This window comes from Pagrus major, chromosome 2 (assembly GCF_040436345.1).
Source record: "Pagrus major chromosome 2, Pma_NU_1.0".
In the NCBI taxonomy this organism is placed as follows: domain Eukaryota; kingdom Metazoa; phylum Chordata; class Actinopteri; order Spariformes; family Sparidae; genus Pagrus; species Pagrus major.
Window position 1 is genome coordinate 7,578,904 of NC_133216.1, and position 21,386 is coordinate 7,600,289.

At 40.1% G+C, this 21,386-nt stretch overlaps 2 protein-coding genes across 4 annotated transcripts in view; one reads left to right on the forward strand and one right to left on the reverse strand.

Moving 5' to 3' along the window:
- The first annotated feature begins 33 nt into the window (after nt 1-33).
- Nucleotides 34-17,281, forward strand: LOC141014782 (tripartite motif-containing protein 3-like). Of its 3 annotated transcripts, none has more exons than XM_073488695.1 (13): nt 34-140; nt 9,314-9,486; nt 10,172-10,412; nt 10,603-10,754; nt 10,888-11,068; nt 11,191-11,920; nt 12,488-12,591; nt 12,685-12,852; nt 12,945-13,113; nt 14,192-14,251; nt 14,463-14,533; nt 14,955-15,095; nt 15,183-17,281. In XM_073488695.1, the coding sequence occupies exons 2-13, from the start codon at nt 9,341-9,343 to the stop codon at nt 15,333-15,335; spliced, it is 2,316 nt and encodes a 771-aa protein (XP_073344796.1). In that variant the 5' UTR covers nt 34-140; nt 9,314-9,340; the 3' UTR covers nt 15,336-17,281. The 3 variants fall into 3 exon arrangements, with proteins under 3 accessions (XP_073344796.1, XP_073344811.1, XP_073344804.1); XM_073488703.1 differs by lacking the exon at nt 34-140 and adding an exon at nt 7,315-7,391; XM_073488710.1 differs by lacking the exon at nt 14,192-14,251.
- Nucleotides 17,282-19,681: 2,400 nt separating this feature from the next.
- The window catches only part of frem2b (FRAS1 related extracellular matrix 2b), a 55,630-nt gene continuing 53,925 nt past the window's right edge, over nt 19,682-21,386 (reverse strand). The window contains exons 22-24 of the mRNA XM_073490847.1: nt 21,013-21,200; nt 20,785-20,931; nt 19,682-20,188 (exon numbers count right to left, since the gene is read on the reverse strand). Coding sequence (XP_073346948.1) covers nt 19,682-20,188; nt 20,785-20,931; nt 21,013-21,200 — 842 coding nt within the window. The remainder of the gene's footprint in view (nt 20,189-20,784; nt 20,932-21,012; nt 21,201-21,386) is intronic.

A 21,386-nucleotide genomic window follows, 5' to 3' on the forward strand; every position in this document is an offset into this window, starting at 1 on the left:
CTTCTCCCAGACAGACCCTGCCCTTTCCTTTCTGTCGCCCGGTCTGTGGATTTGTTGTAGAGGATTGGGACACTGACAATGGGAAGCTTTCTCTACGGCCTGCAATGCTGACACTCCACTCCCTCCTGCTGGGAATTCATGTGAGTACAATCTGGCCATTCACCCCTTTTTATGGTATCGCATTTCTGCTTTCTCATCTTGTTTGTGCCATTAACTGGAGTCCTGAATAATACAATAACTGGGATGAGAGCAGATGAATTATTGATCACTCCATCCCATCCAGCATCTGTGCATTGGTAAATCACACAGGGGTTGTAGTTACTAACCATGATGTGCTCTCTGTTGTGATATATTCTGCTTTTTTATTCATCAGTCATGACAAACATAAAGCAAAAAGCGTTTTAATCCAGCCCCGTTTAAGAGCAACTGTTGCACTAAAACACTCTGCTGCTCTGATTCTTTATTGCTTCCTCAACCAGCCCACACACTTCTCCATTTTAGCTCCTAGGCGGCCCTGGCTGCCGGCTCTGTAGCAGGTGGGCATCTGTGCTGCAGTCTGAGGGCTGGGCTCTGTAATCAAGCATACATGCTCTTTTGTTTAGAGGATTAGTGATCTTCCGTTGGTTTTCTGATCTGAATATGTATGGGTATATTGCTGGGAAGCTGTGTGAGCCACATGTGAATCAGCGTGGTGTTTGCTTATGTCATTCTCTGAGTCCTTGTGTTGCATTGTACTGCAGTAACAGCCAATGCATCATTTTCATACCTCTGGCCTAGACTGTGAGTAGATGGTTCAGTGGTTCCTTATTGATTGGTCTTTTGTTCTGGAAGATGGCTCATCTTTGTGTGAAACTATCGTAAAAGTCACATGTTGATGATGGAAATGGTTTTGCTCTGCTGGCTGCCTGCACTGGGTCACAGGGAGGTTGCAGACGGTCCTGGATGCTGTGCCTGAGGGCAGATTAGTAGGAGTTACATGTGTGTCTCAGGTCTTCGGGCTTTCATGCAGTTTGTATACATGGGCTTGGTCTCTCTCATGTATGTTCTTAGGCTTCTCAGGCTTAAGAGAACCGTGTTACAAACAAGGGTGCCATGTTGACTGTACCAGTACACTCTGAATTGTTTCAATACATCTTGATTAAATCTTGAACAGAGCCCAAATGTATGCTGCCAGGAACAACAGAGTTTAAATTGTAGCCTAAAATTGATTAGATACAACCTTTGAATACAGACACGTGCTTTAATGAAGATGAAGCTGGGCCCTACTTTTCAAAATCAATTCACTGTACACCCAAATAAAAGAGATAGATAGATTGATGAAAAGATTGATTGATTGGGATAATTTGACCCTGATCTTTCATTTTCAATGATTTAATAATCTAACCTCCAGGTTACATAGCTCACATGTAAATGAGGCCTATGACAGAAACTTTCACTGTGGTTATTTTCATAACCAGTGCACTGAAATCAAAAGGTACAAACCAAATGTGTTTCAATTCAACATAAGTTGAAATAATTGATTTGGCTTGTCCTTTAAATTTCAGTTTTGTTGTTTCATAAAATGGACTTAAAACGGTACTTAAATTTGGAACTTTATACCGCCCTCTTAACCTTTATTACCTCTCATCATAAGGTCTGTAGAAAACCAAATTTCCCATGCAATACAATAAAGACTTAAACTGTACTGAGCTGTAGCTATTAATGATATTGCTGTGTAATAACTTTGGCACTGGCTTTTAAGAATGCGAAGAAAATTGCTTCACAAAATAAAATCCTCCTATGTAGTAAATTTTGTAATTTGAAGTTTCTTTATTATTCTATTTCAATTGTAAATCGCTCCCTCAGTAAAGATTGTTCTTGGCCTATTTTCAGACTTGGACCGCATATGATTATTAACTAGACTTAATTGCATTCTGCTCATTATACTCTATGTCCTGGTCTACAGTTAAGATTGATCAAAGCCAATCATTAGACAATGTAATTTGCTCTCCTTTGAGAAGGATTTCCTTGAACCACTTGAGAAGGCGTGGCCATATCCATTAAGGTCTGTATTTAAGTTTTAAGTTTTGCACATAAGGCATCATAAGTGTAGTATAACCTAATGAAGAAGGAATCAGACACGTCAGAGATTATATAATGTATAAACAGAGATAAACTGTATATAAAACCTGAACTTTAATACAATTTGTGAGTATTTTGCAGCATATAAACATAAACCAAACCCAGATGATGCAGTGCTTCCAGGAAAGACAAAATTACAGTTATTTATAAAGGTTAACATTTCCCCAAACATGTTACAGTCCAAAGATTAATGAACACAACAGACTGCTATGTCAATTAAGGTAAACACAAGGCAATACTCATCCCTGTTATATAAATGTTACAATACCCACATATGTTTTTGACCTTTTTGAGTTTTTATAGAGCGCATTAACCACTGGTATAGAACATTTAATCAAACTAAACATTTATATCGTATTGTCATTCCAGAATCACATGATGAACTGGATTCATCATACATTCTGAACATTCACTTGTCATGTTGCAAAGTAATTTACATTTGTTTACAAGTTGTGACACCACTTAATCATCGTAGTGCACACTGACCACTGGCAATCATATTGTCAAGCAAAACAATGGCGGTGTAGTTGCACGGTGAAACAGACACAAGATATTATGAATCACCATATGAGACGCCACAGTCACCCTGCAGCTCTGACTGCAGGTGGATGAGGGTTGCAGGAAGGGGCCTGAGCTTGTCCACTGATCGACCTTTTATAAAATCTGCAGCATGTTGTGCCTGCAGACACACTGCCTGCATTCCGCATTGTCTTCTGCCAGCCTTTGTGATAGTGAGCTTACAGGGAGAGACACAGATGTCTCCTGACTCCCTTTTTATGTCAGCCTTGATTAAAAACTCTGCTGACTACTGTACTTGACGTGACATGGTCACTTTCTTTCATCATCTCTCATTAGCTGTCAGATCTAATCAATCGAATGGCTGCAGACAAAGGCAGATAAAAAAAAAAAAAATACCGTAATAGACTGCATTCTGCAATTAGAGTCAATTTATTATAATTTTCCAATGTTACTAACGTACAGACTTGGCCGGTAAATTTTGGTCAGGCATTTTTTTATATATGAAAATGTATTCCTCTGCAGAGGATGAGCTCTGTGAAAACAATGTAAAATAAGAAACAGCACTGGTTAGTCGTGTCTTATGGTGAGTCCGTCATTCTCAAAGATCCTAAACATAATGTCCTCTGTTTTTTACTTTCATTATGTGAAACCCAGTGTCCACTGCTATTACCGCTGTCCACTGTCTGACAGAGACTGATGCATTGAGACAGATTCCTTCATCTGATGCAGTGAAGTGGAAGGGGAGCTTGTTAGTTTGAGGAGCAGAGGTTTCTGTGTTGTGTGAATAATGATTGATGAGTCATCATGGAGACAGGCTCCCCTCGCTGGCCCCACAACGGCCCCTTAACACCCTCCAAAACACAGATACTTACTTCAGAAATGTAATTCTCAGATGGCTCGTTCTCAGGTTTTACATCGGCCATGTTGTTATTAACAGTACAAGGGTTTCAAGTTTCCCCTTTGCTTATTGATTTGCTACCTAAATAAACAAAGAGAAATGCCAAATTCAGATGTTTTGTTGTTTATGGAATAAATCCCTGGGATAAAGCTGAGTTTTCCTTATTTCTACTCTCTTCTCCTTTCTCGCTATTAGTCAAACATATTTCTTCATTACAATCTGCACGGTTCGTTCACAGTTCACAAAATCTATCTGCAACGGTGCCTTTATTCAAAATTAAAACTAGGCTACTTCTCGGGCCGAGCATACACAGGAACAATTACTGCTTGATGACACACACACAGGGACACAACAGATGTGGATGGAAACATAAACAACAGTCTATATTTAAACACAATCTTGACATCACATCATTGAGGGCCAACACTTTCTACTCCAGGTCACTCAGACTTTGGCCCATGTTTACCAGACCAGCTGACTGCTAAAGTAAACTGTTGAAAAACTCTTCAGTCTGAGGTCTTCTCTGTGACACAAACAGCAGATATCATTGGGCTGTAGCAGAATTACAAAGAACTTATTCCAAATAAAAGTGCATGTAATAACGCAAAAAGTAAAAAGATGATCCTGAAACACAGACTTAAAATACTGGATGCATTTAGAAGAAATGTACCTGCCTCTTACACAAACAGGGGAAGAGGAAGGGAAGGAAAATAGTACTTTTTATGACCCTTGAAGTGCAAACATCCTGGAATCCTGAATAGTCCAACAAGGGAATGATATTAACAATCTAGAAATTACAGCCTGCTTTAATGAAAACAAAACAGGAAATCACATGTGAACTTCATGTGAACATGTGAATTACATACGTTAATGCATACGCAATTTGTGTGGATTAGAATTTCCACCTGTATAATTTCATTTATCACCTTAAAGTGGAATAGTATCACAATTATATTATTTTAATAGACAGTGAACAGTGAAAAACAATAATTTTCTTTTAACATCGGTTTTATCATTTTATATGTGATTTTGCATGCATTTGCTGCATCATGTTATGCAGAGGAATCACAAAACATCCTTCTTAATATTATAATTCTGATTTCAATCATCAAGGATCATGCCCAGCTATAATATCAAGCCATTTAGACCATTTTGTCTAACAAGTTTTAAAGATCTTTGCCTTTGACTTATATCATCATCCCCCTTCCCTAGCAAAGTGAATGGAATTGAAGTATTTAGTGCTGAAAAGACATTCGAGAGCCACTTCCCAGTTAGTCAAGATAATCTACAGATGTTGTTGTGAAAATCTCTCATCAGAAACTATTTTCTACTAAAAGTTTAAAAAATAAAAATTGTTTTTTATCCTGTGGAAGTGACCCACTTTTAAGGACATAAATATTAAGATTCATATTAAAGTTATAACTAAATGGGAGTCAGTTTGGGAGTAGCCTGACTTAACCTAGGTCATATTTTGTAGGGCCTTCCCACAGAATATTACGTAATAGGTCTCATAAATAATTAAAACTCTGGGTTGGAGAAGTAGCTCATCTATTCAGTCTGACTTTTTGGGTGATTCTAAGTGGGACGTTTTCACATCCGCAAAAGATAACATCACTCATTCCATCCATTAGTCACAAAGCAAAAATTTCTTTCTTTTATTCATTTCACATTCAAGTAGAAAAATGCACTGGGCTAGCAGACATGAGTCATTACTTTTTGTATTATGTAGGACAGAAAAGCCTTAGAGTGATAATTTGCAAAAAGGAAAAAAGACAGCTCTCTCGTACAAGTACACAGCTACTGTACAAAAACAGGCCACACTGGGTGGGGTGAACAGCGGGGCATGGCTACCTGCCCTTGTGAAGCAGGCCCAATCCAAGCAGATTAAGTAGAGTGCAACGTTTTCTCTAAACGTGAGCTCATGTTTCTGAAATCCAATTAAACCATTTATATTAGACGTCTGTGCCATCAGGACAAAGTTTTTAGCACACAAACAACTGACATCAAGTAAGAAATACCCCCTTATAGTCTGATCTATGGACAAGCAATGACAGCCACTGCTTCACTGGTGCTACTATTTGAGTAGTGTCAGGCCAAGTTTATGTGCATGTATGTGAGGCGTGTGCTTAAATTTGAGTTGACTGGGCGTGATGGTGTCATCAGAGTCTGGGAGACACTGTAATCCAGATGGCAGACAGGGGCTGACCCTGCAGGAGGACATTAAGCTACTTAACTGTAAAGCAGGGTGAGAGTGGCAAGAGATGCTTTGCAGTAAAAACAGCTGAATTTCCAAACAACATTCATATGGGTTGGTTTTTCTGCAGGCGTCATGTTCTAGTGTGACAGATACAGTACAGAGAAAACACAGTTGAATACTGACTTGAATAACTGACCTCATCTGTATGAAGTGCTGATCATGCAGTTCCCGTGACAGAGCCTTGAAGAGGATCCAGTCACATGCAACTTCAAACATTACAGTGTGCTGCAGATTTGGGTCTCTAGTCTGTGCTGTCACGGATAATGTGTGTCTTGTGTTTCTATCAGAGCTATTTTTAAGATCTCAACTCATGGTTTTCTGTTATTTTTAGATTTTTAGATTTTTCTGTGCACATTGTGTTTCTTTGAACAACGAAACCCTTTAGAGCTTTGCAACAAAGGCTTGTAAAGTTGTGTTTTACCAACTGCAATGATTTAACTGATGTTGTTTTTATCTATTCTGTTTATTTTTTCAAAGCATTTTTGTTCATATTACCCAGATTTTCTCTAAGCACTTGCACAACAACCAGGACTGCTGTCAGAGAGAGACTGTTTTTAAAGACAGATCCTCTTTCTGTGGTGAGGCGAGTGGGAGGAACTGAGCCGAGGAGGGCTGCTAAGAGAACGGACTGCCAGGGAGGAAGGGAAGGTGGGGGGAGACTGTTGCAGCCCTAAAGGCAGCGGCTAGCCAGCCGAGAGGGGAGGAGCCTGAAGGCTTTGGCTCCTCAACCTTCCTCCTGATGTCACCGTTCAGCTGCTGCAATTCAGAGTCCATGAGAAGGGAAGACAGCCCAGGGAGGGGAGGGCTTTTTGAGGGGAGACAAGGGGAGGGAGAGGCGAAGAGGGTCGGGGAAGGGCTGGTTGTGTGGACAGTGAAAGGGCTCGGTAGTGCTCCTCAGTCAGTAGGCCCTGAATTCACTTGGCAGGGAGCAACAATGGGGCCTACGCGCTTGTGCAAATCCCCATCTGCAAGGCGTCTGTGGCTGAGATCAGGCCTGCTGATGCTACGAGTGAATATATGTCGTTGAGAGAGAGAGAGAAGAGGAAAAGGAGAAGACAATAGAAAGAAGGAGAAGAGGAGGGGAAGGGATGTGGGGTGGTGCACTGTGAGCTGAGCTGGAATGCCATTGTTAGAGCTCACTGCTCTGTGTTTCAGAGAGGGACAGCTGCTTCTGAGGCCTGCTTGCTCATGTGAGACAGACCCAGTTCACCGTGAATATTCCCCCAAACTCCCCATAGACAGACAGGTGGGGCCTGAGCTCAGCCAGCTGGGAGTCAAGGGAAGGAACTAGTAGGAATTTGGGGAGTGGCGTTTTAAAGCTTCCTCTTTCCTCTCTTTACTCTCAAAGAAAAAAGGGGCCTAGCTATATTTTTCAAGGCAGTGCTCAGAGCTGAAGGGCAGAGTGGGAAGCTTTAGCTGTTGGTGCTAGGTGATGTGCAGGCCTGCTAGTTAGGTCAGACTGAGAGAGAGAGCAGTAGTCTAAATGCAACCTCAACATAGAAATTATAAACCCTGCTGTTGGAGCAGTGGATGACAGATGAGGCGAGGCTGATGAAGTGTACAGTCATAGGCCTATGACGCATGAAGAGCTGATGGGTGAGTTAACATGGCTTTCTAAGGAAAGGTTTGAGTGTTTCTTAGGATTAATTAGCTTGAATGGCTCTTAACTGGGATAGTAAAAGCTGCTGTTATGCTATATTAAAACTAGTAGTGAGTCTCAGTTAAGTGGATCCATTTTTTTACATAAAGTGCACACTTATCTTTTAGATCTCCTGTCTCCTTGTGGTGTAATAAATTACAATAAATATGGTGTTGTTAGTGCATCACTGACTTTACAGTGATATTTCACAGTGACTGATGATGGAGACCTACTACATTCTGGTACACAAGAATGTTTTTGGGATAAAAATAGGATCTGTTCCAATTTTAGTTTGCTTTTAGGTTTATTCTTTCTTTGAATCAAGTCAAACAGTTCAGGTTGTCACATTCCACCACTCTCAGGCTCTCATTGATTACATTAGCACTACAAGTTCATGCTTATCATGTCTTTGTAGTTTATCTTAAGCTATTAATCTGAATGTAAACAAAGCAGGGGTGACCTTTTCATATAGATATCTGCATGAGTTGTATATACTTTGTTCAGGAAGTGTATTTCAGATATTCTTTGCCAAATATATGTGATTGACACATTGTGTTGCAGAAGATAGATTTCAGTGACATTTGTGCGAGGTATTAAATCATTTATGACTAAATTCTAGATAAGCCTCCCCTACGTCATGTGAACATAATCAGGAAAGATGTTGCTTAATAGTGTTACCAAGAAAATAGAAAGAAGGCCTGGTAGTTTCTCAGTTAGTGCAACATTCACAGTTTCTTTTGAGCAATATATTCCAGTTCTCTGTGTTTGACATTTACAATGAATTGCCTTTCAACAGGTCAGGGCTCTTCATGTCACCAGTGACACACTGTCAGACAATACTCCCTGTATTATCATCTACGTACTCCCTGTTAAATGACATCTATCTGTAAATCATCTGCTTCCATTCAAAAACACAATGCAGTCTCAAGGATTGTAGAAAATGGTGCATGACAGATTAGTTCCTGACAACAAGAGCAACATCTGAAATGAAATGGAAATACAAATAGCTATTGGCTAAAGATCGATGTTCAATTTAATCTTGTTTGTTGTGTCAGTTTCCTAATTTAAGTGAAGACAGATTATCTGGGGGGGAATTGAGCACGGGACTGAATAGTTTCTGATTTACAGCTGAATTGAACAAAACAAACAGACCAGTGGATACAATGTTCCTAACTTTATATAAAATACAGATGATGCTGTTTTCATTTTCTACTGCTCTTTATTTTAAGTACTGTGTCTGTGTTTTATGTGTTCATGTAATCCTTTATGTGCTTATGTACAATATGACAGATGTACAACATGTCTTTGGCACACTTAGATAAGCCCTATGTGACCCAGTGATACAATTTCATGCAGCAGTTACGGCCATCTGAACAGAAACAGCAGGGATCCTCTCATCTGGAGTTCAGTGAATGTTAAACAATAACACAGAAGACATCATTAATGGTAGAATTGCACAAGATGCATTTAAGCATTTTTTGTTCACAGCATATTTACTACACTTCTAACAGCACTGTAAACACAGACATGTTGGCTCCTAGACTGCATAGTTGTCACAGCTGAGAGTTCTGCCCTGCAGTGTTAATCACATGTATTCATTTTTCTTCCACTGCATTAGCTTGATTAGTATTTTCACTTATAAAGTCAAACAACCTCTGGCTATGCGGGTGCTCATCCAACTGACACACTTTAATAAGAGAGAGAGGGAGCATAAACTGCCAGCAGATACAGGACTAGGATGAGGTTTTATAATGTTAGCAGCATTATGACTCATTTCTTCCTCTGCTCATGCTGAGGGCAGGCAAACACGCCCTCCTCACCCTGTTTTAATGTTTCCTCAAGGCTTTCTTGACCTGTTTTCTCCACCTTGTGTGTACAGGTTAAGTGGTCCTTTCGCCCCCTTTGAATGTCCATCACTATGGCTAAGCGCGAGACAGGCAGCACCAGCCCTGTGGTCAGGCAGATAGACAAGCAGTTCCTGGTCTGCAGCATCTGTTTGGACCATTATCACAACCCCAAGGTCCTGCCCTGCCTGCACACCTTCTGTGAAAAGTAAGCTCTTAACCAATCAATCAAACATTATTTGTACAGCATCTCTCATACAATGCAGTTCAAAGTGCTTTACAACTGATTGACCAGACTGATCAATGAGATTAAAATGACAGTAGAAAGATAAACAGCAAGGGAATGGGTGTCAATTAAAGAGAAAAGCAATACAAGATGAAAAAAACTAATAAGAACTATGAACCATTTTTAAGAAAAAATCAAAGATGAGACAGCTTTAATGCTTTCAGTGTTATGCTTAATTCAGAAAGTGTGTGCATAAACAACATAAATAGTCCATTATCATGTTTTTTGTATTCCCTCTGCGTGCATTTCTAGGGATGCGTTAAAGAAATTAAAAAAATTATGTCTAATGGCCCCAAATAACAGCATTTATACCAGCTCTTCTCTCACCACTGTGTCTTCTGCATGATGTAAGGCACCAACCACTCTGAGCTTGGCCGCAAGAAAACAGACAGCATTTTTTATGGCACAGGATTGTTGGCAGCAAGCACTGATTTCCACAGCTCTGTTTCTCTCAAATGGGACAGATAGTACAGTTATAAATAATTTGGTACCTATTAAAATCTGAGACCAGAATCTTATTGTCTTGTAAGGAAGTCAAAAATAAAAGTTTTGCATTTATACACTGTAGCTCTAGCCCTCTCATTCACTTGTGTTTGTTTCTGTGTAGGTGTCTACAGAACTACATCCCTCCCCAGTCTTTGACGCTGTCCTGCCCAGTATGCAGACAGACCTCCATCTTGCCAGAGAAGGGTGTGGCAGCCCTGCAGAACAATTTCTTTATCACAAACCTAATGGAGGTGTTACAGCGAGACCCAGAGTGCAGCCGACCTGAGGCCTGTAATGTTCTTGAATCAGCCAGTGCAGCCACAGCCTGTCAGCCCCTCTCCTGTCCCAACCATGAGGGCAAGGTAAGCTAAAACAGGAGGACAGAGCGTGTTTTATGATACAGTATCAACCAGAGACAAACCCCAAATTGACAACACAGTGTTCTGTTACAAGATCTCACATTAAATATTTTTTCTTAAAAGTGTTTATAAGCAAATTAACCCACAGAAATATGATGATCACTCGTCTTGTGCTCCACTGCACCATCTGCAGGTGATGGAGTTTTACTGCGAGTCATGTGAAACAGCCATGTGTCTGGAGTGTACAGAGGGAGAACACAGGGAACATGTGACAGTTCCTCTGAGGGATGTGCTGGAACAGCACAAGTCAGCGCTTAAAAATCAGCTGGACGCTGTGCGCAACAGGTACGATTTTCAGTGCTTTTAATCCATAATGAATTATGTTTTTGCATTTAGAGGATCTTGGAAATATTCAAAAAATAATGAATTATTATAATAAAATGAATCTATGTTCATCTTTTTATCACTCTCCTGGTAGACTACCTCAGCTGACGGCTGCCATCGATCTTGTGAATGAGATCTCCAAGCAGCTTACAGAGCGGAAAAATGAGGCAGTTACTGAAATAAGTAACACTTTTGACGAGCTGGAGAAGGCCTTACACCAACGCAAGACTGCTCTCATTACTGAGGTGGAAAATATCTGCAGCACCAAGCAGAAGGTCAGAGGTCTTTCTGCTTTTTTTCTTTTGATAGAAAAAATTGAAAATATGCTGTCTTTAAATTTCACATTTTAGTCCAGGCACCGCTGACTGTCAGCTTCTGTCTCCTTGGATATTCTTAGGTGCTTCAAGCCCAGCTGACCTCTTTGCTTCAGGGCAAAGAAAACATTCAGAGCAGCTGCAACTTCACAGAGCAGGCCCTGAGCCATGGCAGCGCCACTGAGGTCCTGTTGGTCCAGAAACAGATGGGTGAGCGGGTCAGTGCCCTGGCACGACACACTTTTCCTGAGCATCCCCACGAAAACGGACATCTGGAATGCCAGGTAGAGACTGATGGACTGAGACGCTCCATCCAGAACCTGGGAGTCCTGATCACAACAGGGGCTGTCGGCCATACGAGTGTTGCCACTGGTGAAGGCCTGCGACATGCACTGGTCAGCCAGCACACTACTGTCACAGTCACTACTAAAGACAAGGATGGAGAGCTTGTGAAGACTGGTAATGCTGCTCTGAGGGCAGAGATTGTCTCTGCAGATGGAGTGTGCACTGAAGCCGAGGTGGTGGACAACAAGAACGGCACCTACGAGGTTGGATATACGATCCGTTCAGAGGGAGAGTTCACCTTCTCTTTGCTGCTGTATGAACGGCCTGTTAGGGGCAGTCCGTTCCGTCTGCGTGCTGTCAAGCCGTCAGATGTCCTGCAGTCACCAGACGACGTGAAGAGGAGAGTCAAGTCCCCGAGTGGAGGAGGAGGTCATGTTCGACAGAAGGCTGTGCGCAGGCCCTCCAGCATGTACAGCACCACCAAGAAAAAGGAAAACCCAATAGAGGATGAGCTGATCTACAGAGTGGGTAGGTGAAAAGTGGCTAGTTCTGCTGTTAATCATGGTAACAGCTGTGGGGCTGCAGGTAGAAAAGTTATTTAGGTTTATCAGTTAATCTGCTGGTTATTTTCACAATTGATCGATAAATCATTAATGAAAATCTATATAAAGTCTATAAAATGCCTTCAACTAGCCCAAAGACACTTCATTAACTATCATAAATGACAGAAAAGAGGCAGATCCTTACATTTAAGAAGCTGGAACCAGCCAATGTCTGACATTTTTGCTTGAAAAACCACTTAAACGATTAATCGATTATCAAAATAATTGGCAATTACATTTCTTTTGACCAACTAATTGATTATCGACTAATCATTGCAGGTCTACTGAGTTGTATGATCATGGTCTGAGTACCTGATGATGCAGTGTTCAGTGTAAGACCACTTTCTGTTTCCTTTGTTTAAACTACTAAAAAGCCAAGTAAAAGCTGAACATATGAAGAGATATTCCAAGCAAAGTACAGCAGAACTGATGTGTAGATTATTTTTACACATGCATAGTGCTGAAGTAGCCTGATGTCTTCTTGATATGACAGGAACAAGAGGGCGAGATAAAGCAGAATTCACTAACCTACAAGGCATCTCGACCTCTAGTAATGGAAGGATCGTGGTGGCAGACAGCAACAACCAGTGTATACAGGTCAGTGTCTGTAATTCTCTGGAGCTACAATAAAAATGTTATTGATTATTGCATTTTTCAAGTTTTTGAGTAATTCAATGTTCCCTTTTTAAGGTATTCTCAAATGATGGCCAGTTTAAGATGAGGTTTGGGGTCAGAGGCCGTTCACCAGGGCAGCTGCAGCGCCCCACAGGAGTCACAGTGGACATGAACGGTGACATCATTGTAGCTGACTATGACAACAGATGGATTAGCATCTTCTCCTCTGATGGCAAGTTCAAGGTAAGTGGTCTCAACCAGGGGACAAAGATATTTTCTCTGCACAAATTTAAAATGTTCCACTGAATGACCAAACTGGCCTTTGGGTGTCACAGAGCAAAATTGGTGCTGGAAGACTGATGGGACCCAAAGGTGTGGCCGTGGATAAAAATGGACACATCATCACGGTTGACAATAAAGCCTGCTGTGTCTTCATCTTCCAATCAAATGGGAAGCTGGTGACAAAGTTTGGAGCCAGGGGAACATCAGACAGACACTTTGCAGGTACTGTGTAATACTTATATAGCAAATATAGCTATGATCATTTCATTAATGATGTCTCTTACAGGAAGACAAGATGCAGATGATACGTGACGCAGAGCATGTGTTTGGGCCAGATTTACAGATTTTATTTGTGTTTCAACAGGAATGTTGATGTTTTTTGTGATCAGCATGTTTCTGTACACCATTTTCAAGCTAATAAATAAAGCATGTTTAGCTGCTTGTTTGATTATAGAAATCAACACATTTAATGATTATTTATTGCTGCATTGATAATCTTGCACTGTAAACATGCACCTGATCATCATGGCACGAGACAGAGCTGTAGTCATAATGCACACTGATGCATGAGAAAGATGTGATGATTGTCTTCCTGTCTTCACCTCTCACTCAACCAATATTGTTACACTTTTATATTGTGGTACATGTCTTAATCATCAACTAGCTGCTTATTAGCAAGCATATTTTTATATATTCACTAGTAGAACCTGTTTGGAATAATACATGTCAAACTACTAGTGAAGTGGTTATCAGAAAGACCTCACTTTAGCTTGGGTAACATATTAGTTTGAAACTCTAATTTAGAGTTGTTTAGACACTATTAACAATTGTCATGGCTGTGTGCCATAGTGCCATACCATACCACCAGACCACAGAGCAGCTTCTTTCCACAGGCTGTGAGACTCCTCAATTCATCGGAATCTGACTCGGTGACAGCCAGGCATTAAGAATAATTATAATGACTATACGGAAATAGAATATCTTCTTGCTGATGGTCTCGTTTGCTTATGTAGGTCATATAGAGGCATCAGTATTAAATTGAGACTGTTACATAACCAGCTAAGTGTTCCTTTTTGAACGTTCCAATGCGCCACTAATATGCATGCTAATAAGCACTAGTAAATGGTTAATATGTGTACCTGAATAGAAAGTGTTCCCACCGAAAAAGGCTGTGACTGAGACTTGCTTGCATTGCTGGAATCCCTCACCGAAATGGCTTCGGTTGTTGCACAGACAGCGAGATGAATCTCGCCCGTTCTCTCAGTTTAATTTCTCACTTGGACCTTTTCTTTTCTTTTAGAAAAAAGTTGTGCAAACATTGCACTGGAACAAAAGCTTAGTAAATCTGGCCCTGTTTTCAGTAAGTAATCAATTCCCTGTGAATGTGAACTCTGTCATGTCTCACGTATTGTCCCACGTCAGCTCTCAGTGTCTCTTTGTGACCGCTATGTGTCTTGTTTTTTTCAAAGTCCAAAAATAGTGTGGAACTTCCTTTCGTATGTTGCAAAGCAGTTGATGACTCATCTTTCCTCTCTTGCCCTCTCTCTCTCTCTCTCCTCTGCTGCTTCCAGGTCCTCACTTTGTGGCCGTAAATAACAAAAATGAGATTGTGGTTACAGACTTCCATAACCATTCAGTCAAGGTATGACTTGTTGCAACTATGTGTGTACATGCTTTACTGTAGTAAAGCTGCATTGGAAGTATTGTGAATAAATAGCTTACAGGCAAAAATATCTACAGTGTATTTCAATTAATTTCACTTTGCAAAGCTAAAGAATACTTCTCCTTTTTCCCCACAATGATGTTGCTAGTCCCTTTTTTGGTGGATTTAAAACAAAAAACAAACAAACAGCAACTTAAAATCAGTCAGAATCAAACAAGCATCAAGATACATAAAGAATAAAAAAAATTACAAATTAAAACAGCTGTTGATTGGCTGTGTTATTTTAAATCATTTTGGCAATATGCTTGTAGTCATATTTTTCTTAGCATGTTTTTATTATTATTTCATTCTCTTATTATTTCATTCTCCCTATCTCTTTCCTGTGTAATCTTTCCTGCAGGTGTACAATGCAGATGGAGAGTTCCTGTTTAAATTTGGCTCCCATGGAGAGGGGAACGGCCAATTCAATGCTCCAACGGGCGTGGCTGTGGACTCCAATGGAAATATCATTGTTGCTGATTGGGGCAACAGTCGGATCCAGGTAAGCTTGAGAAAACTACATCTCACTGAATGCAGAGAGCAAATTTCCAAGTACATCCCTCACTAATCCGACTTTTTCATCCACCAGGTGTTTGACAGCTCTGGGTCCTTCCTGTCCTACATCAACACATCAGCGGACCCCCTTTATGGCCCCCAGGGCCTGGCCCTCACATCTGATGGTCATGTGGCGGTGGCAGACTCTGGGAACCACTGCTTCAAGGTCTACCGCTACCTGCAGTAGAGACCCGAGACAGCCATTTTTACACCACTTAAAGCACTGACAACGACACAACCAATGTATTCCACAGGGTGCAATGACCTTTCCAATACAGCCTTTTGATGTGCACATCAGCTGATATAATTAAGTGTCTGAACTCGAGTTTACCCTACTTATGATGTGCATTGAAGGTTTGTTTTAAAGTTGGGTAATGTAGCATCCTTGGGACAAGTAATGGACATAAAGCTAAGGCCTGGTTTTAGAACCCGTTGGTGGTATTATTAAACCACACTTTCTGTGATACCGGACAGGGTAGGAGATAGATTGAAGTATTTAATGAGCCATAACTTGTCCAAATGCATGAATTTTTACTTTATCTTAATGCCTAGACAACAACACAGTGTACCCATCAGTTGCTTTTCTCATCAACTAGTTAATGCTTACAGTGAAATGAACAGTGCTACGCTTCTCCAGCAATGAAATGTAAAAGTTGTCATTTACTGACATCACATAAAAAATGTCGCCACCATCTGTGCATTGATTTGCTGTATGTACTGTATATACATAAATGTATATTGTGTATATTAGATCACTCCGTATGTATTTGCTATGATTTTGAAACACAAAAGCCTTTTGGCTATTCAGAGAGCAGCAGTCAAGGATTCCAGGATTTTAAAAATGTGTGTATGGCAGCTGTTAAAAAGTGTGCTTTTTAAACATACCCAGCACACACTCAAAAGAAGAAGAGTGTCATATTTATTGCTAATGTAAGCAGCACAATAATCATTTTTGTTAATATCTGTTGTTTTAAAGGGAAAATACAAAATGAAAAAAAATGCTAATTTATTTTATTTTATACACTAGCTCAGCATTTACAAATTATTTTTATAAATTGTTATGGTTTTTTTTTTCCCCTTTGGAAATTCACACTTTATCCCTTACCCTTAAAAGGAAATCTCACCTTAAAGCAGAATTCAGTATCTCCTCTCATCTGGAAATTTTAGTCCATGTTTCTAAAGCTACAGTCCCATATTTTTCATCCAGGATGCCATCACATTTTTTTGAGTTTCTCTGTTCAGATATAATGGCTTAAGATATGGGCTTATAGAATGATTGTTTTGCCTTTAACAGTTAAAGAGCTTTATTCATTAAAGTGCTAACAATTACACACCAGAAATAATACACATATCTCAGGAAATCCATCCAGATTAGATCACCATGTCAATGGGACTTTTTATATTTTTTATTTCTTTAGATGGTATCAGATTTTTTGGGAGCTTTGCAAGAAAACTGTTAATTTATGCAAATGCAGATCAGAAATGATTGGGATGGAATATGAATTCTGTTTTACAGTGCTGTTTTTTCGCTTTCACATAGGAAACAGTTACAATATTATTAAATGATAATTTATTTGATGTCATTTGCCAGCAAACTCATCCGCGCTTTAGAATACACTCGCCTATGATACTGTTGTAAGCTATCTAACAAAACACTGTTAGATCTTAGTTTCTGCCTGCACTACATCAAGCCATGACTCCCACCTGGAGAGCTATTCTGCTCTTCCTCCCCCTGGTGTTCATTCTGTGTAATGTCATAAGAAAACCTGGTGCCACAGCAGAAGAGAGACCAGGTGCAGGAAGAAGGCAAATTCCTGGTCTGACATAAATACCCACTGTGCTGAATACCCAAACACCAACATTCGCCCTTCCTAGTGTATAGATTCTATAAGCGACAGGATATGACCCAGTTTCACCTGTCAAGTCATCCAGGAAGCTGCTGTTTTTCACGCACCTGATCTGTTGTTTGACTTGTTGCCAAACAGGAGCCCAGACATCTTTAAAGAGTCAAAGGCTCACCTTTTTGACATGTGTCTGAAGCATTTTACCCTACGCTGTTTGTGTCACACCAATGCAAACAATTTTGTTTTCTCTATGAATATGCACTGGTAATAAAAGCACATGGTTTACTGAGTTGTTGTATGTCCATATGACTACTCATGATGCTTGATATTCAGTGAGGGGAATTGGATTTTTTTCTTCTTAAATGTAATCACTGAATGGTAGTAATGAGGAAACGATCAGTTCAAGGAGACCTATGCTTTTTCAGGTTTTTCCTCATTTTCTGAGCATTAAAGCATGTAAACCTATGCTAGTAGAAACCAGTAAATTATTAACCTGAAAATGACCATATGTCTCCTGTAAGTAGTTCACAGTGGGTCAACATCTTGTGAAGACATCTAGATTTCAAAATCCTGAAATTAATAATAAGAGCAGCCTCTGAATAGTTTGAGTGCATTTGTTTTCTCAGAAGTCCTTTTCGCATTTTCACAACAAAGGGACAGATTGGATCAATAGGTATAATTATGGATTTATGGCAATCTTTTTTACTCCAGCTATTTAAAGAAAAGGTTTGGTGACCAGTATAAAGAACTGGTATAACTGGTATACACTCCCTAAGATACTGCCCAACTAACGCTTCGAGCTAAAAAATTCATCAAAAGACAAAACATTTCACGATGATTTCTTGAAAAATTATTTATTTGCAGACCACGCTGTGCTTCTGGTCTATGTTACAAATACTTACAGCACATACAGTATGCATTTTTTGAAACAATAACCATTCCCGAAAACATCCAGATGGTATATTTATAGGTAATACATATGTATATACATACATACATGTGCATAAAAAAAAGCTCAGAATGCACTCAAAGCATTAGAGTGGGATAAAAGGACCACAGTACATTGATACAGTGTCAAACTATAGATAAGCAAGCAAATTGTGCACTGACAGAAAAGAAAATCAAACCTGGAGTAAACATTTCATGAAGGTATGATATCACAGGTTGCATAGAATTGTTTTCAATTTCAAAATAAGATTGCAAATAAACACAACATTTAAAAAGTAGTGAGTATGAAGTTAATATGATATATGAGGTAATCAGAGTTTATGGCAATCCGGTGCCTGGATCTGAGAAAACAAACATAGAAACACTGATACATGGAGAGCTTGTATGATGTTCACCTTATACACACAATGATTTAATGCAAACATGGAACATAACCTGTATCTGTGTGTTGTATATTGAAGTCATACAGCTTGAGAAAGATAGGTTGAAAGTAAAATTAAAAAGTGAGAGGAAAAGATATATGAATTATATCGGTACTAAATAACAAAAAATAAATAAATACATTTCAAACTGATGAATCAGAGCACAGTAGTTCTGACAATAAAGACGATGATTGAGGGTAAAACATTTCATTCCCTTTGAGTGAAATCTGCTAAACATCCTAGACGCTATTTTGAGAGCAGCACAGTCGACACATAGCCCTGTTGTTAGATGGATCTGGCGTCCCAGCGATTTCTACTAAGCTAAAGTAGTCAACAATTTTTAGAAATTTAGCATACCAGTTGTGCCAAGAGTGAAAATAGTTCCTGTTGGAAATAGTGGATTTGGAGCCGCTACTATACTACACTGTACATTGCAGACCAGCTGTCTTGAAAGTCGCTTCAATATTATGGACTCTAACAGTTGAACTTCTCTTATTTGATTTAGTGCCATGTGTCAATTATAAGGTCTAAAAACTATAGTGTTTAACAACTACATTAGGGGGAATAAAAAAAACTAAACAATTAGCTTGTGATAAATAATGTTTTTCATGGGATATATTGTAAATACGAACTGGTGGAAATTACAGTAGATCAGACGAATTTGTCACAATTCCATTCAAATCAGCATTTTGACTTTTTTTACAATTCAAACAAATACAAAAATAAATGCATGCAAAAACATGAACACAAAGAAACAATGTGATCACACAGGACGAACATAACATACATCGTAAAACCTCAAAATCCTGTGATTTCTTAGGCACGCACTGAATCTACAGTAAGGACAATTCATTCTCTATAAGAACAGACAGGTTTACCCAGTGTAAGCAAACTATGGACAGTGTCTCGATGCAGCAAATCAAACATACAAAGCTTGTTTTTAACAACTACAGTTTGCAAAACATCCACCTTCTCTTGACCTACACCAAATGCCATTCAAGTTAGAAGGCATCTTCTATAGCACCTTTGGAAACGTAGTAACACCTTTTTTGGATCAAATGGCATCAAAAGCAAATCAAAAGTGAGTGCTGACAACTTGACAAGTGCCTTAAAACAGCTGCTAACAAAGTCCGTCTCCAAGTTAGTGTCAAGCCCACTCCCCGGCCGTGGAAGTGATGCAGTATTTCAAGTAGATTTCTGAACATGATCAAAGCTCTTGTAGTTTGTGTTGCTTCACACACAATCTTCAATTTGTATTATCTAAATGTGAGGCACTTGCAAAACAAAAATATTAACTAAAACTTTCAATCATCAGTCTGTTAGACCTCTGAGCTGTCACTGCTGCTGAGGACTTGTGTCATCATGGGCTCGGCACTGCTGGAGTTCTTGGGTATGTCTTTCTTCTCTCGCTTGGACCGGATGAGTACGACCACCACGATGACGATGAGCACCGTGAGGAGCAGTCCCACAAAGACACCAATGATCAACACTAGTCTGTCGTCGTTGTTGTCTCTCTGGTTGAGCTCACGGGGGATGATCCCTTTGGTGGAGATCTCCCTCTCAGGGCTCGTCCTCCGCTGGCTGCTGCGGTCCAGTGCAATGTGGAGGATGTTGGTGCCGCGGTTGTTACTCACTCCAATCTCTTCTATTATGTCTGGCACATCGTTGGCTGATCTTCTGATGCGATGTTGACCCTTTGGAAGCAGATCAGTGTGCTGGCTCATGACATGGTACTCCAGGCTTCTCTTGCCTATGCCACGGTTGGCGTTGTCCCGAGAACGGACAGTGTAGATGGTGTGAATGTACCACTCTCTCCCTGAAGACACCTGGACAGAAAAACAGTTATTGTTTAAAGACTGACACCTGTAGGTCATTTGGCACAGCTTTCATCAGGACACCAGCTCCTTTTGTTGATCCTCAAGGGTTCAGTGATAAAAGAAAAAAACATAAAACATTTAATATTAAGTCTTTGTACTGTTTTCAATTGAGTATATGTTAAAAAGGATTAGCAAATTATCACATTTTGCTTTATTCATGTTTCACACAGGAGTTGTAAAAGCCAACTGACATGTTGACGGGATTGTTGACTCGCAATAAGGTTTCCATTAAATGCAGAAAGTGTCAGGACAGTGAGTCCTTTTTCCTCTCAGCTTGTTAGGAAGAAAAAGTAAACTATCCATGGAAAAAACATCTTTTGAGGTCACTTTCCATGACTTTTACAGTATATTTTCATCTTCCTCTCTACACAGCGGGACGCCACCGTTCACACCAGCTCCCTGAGAACTACGAGCCAGGCTGATTTAATGGCCAAACAAAACGTAAATTCCAGCACTAAATCTCTCTGGAATGCATCCCAGATCTGTGAAAATATGAGACTCTGGACTATTCAAGGGTGTGTACTGAATGTGGATCTGGCACTGACCTGGAAGAGAGCCGAGGAATCTAATCTGAAACCATCTGACCCAGGCTGCCTCACTAGAGGTAAAGCGCCTGGGTCATCCACTGCCAGGAAGGCTTTGAAGGCTACATTTCCAAATGTGCGGGCCTGGGTCTCTGGCTGGGCCTTGTCCTGGGGTGGGAAGAAGGAATATTTAGGTTTGAACAGACTCAGCACATGGAACATCACAAGACATATACTTCTGTTGCTTACAATTATCTTGAATCTGTAGAGTAGTGATGGAGCATCAGCCAGACAGCCAAACTCAAAGTTGCTGGGATTGTATTTGGGGACATATCCATCAGCTCCGGTGCACAGGAACACTTTCTCTATGTTACAGATAAAGGAGTCGCCAAGGTTCTGCACTGGATCCACCATCACTCGGGCGTAAATTGTATCCCCTACATGGGGAAAGGAATACAGTTTTCATCACTGCAAAACACATGTTGCATATCACAACTGCATAATTGCTCAGACTACAATACTGAGAACAACATTCAGCTGAAACAATGCTTTTCATCTTGGCAACAAAAGCTTTCTGCACTCTTCAAGATCTTATTGAGAAAAATAAAACTCAGGCTCTTATA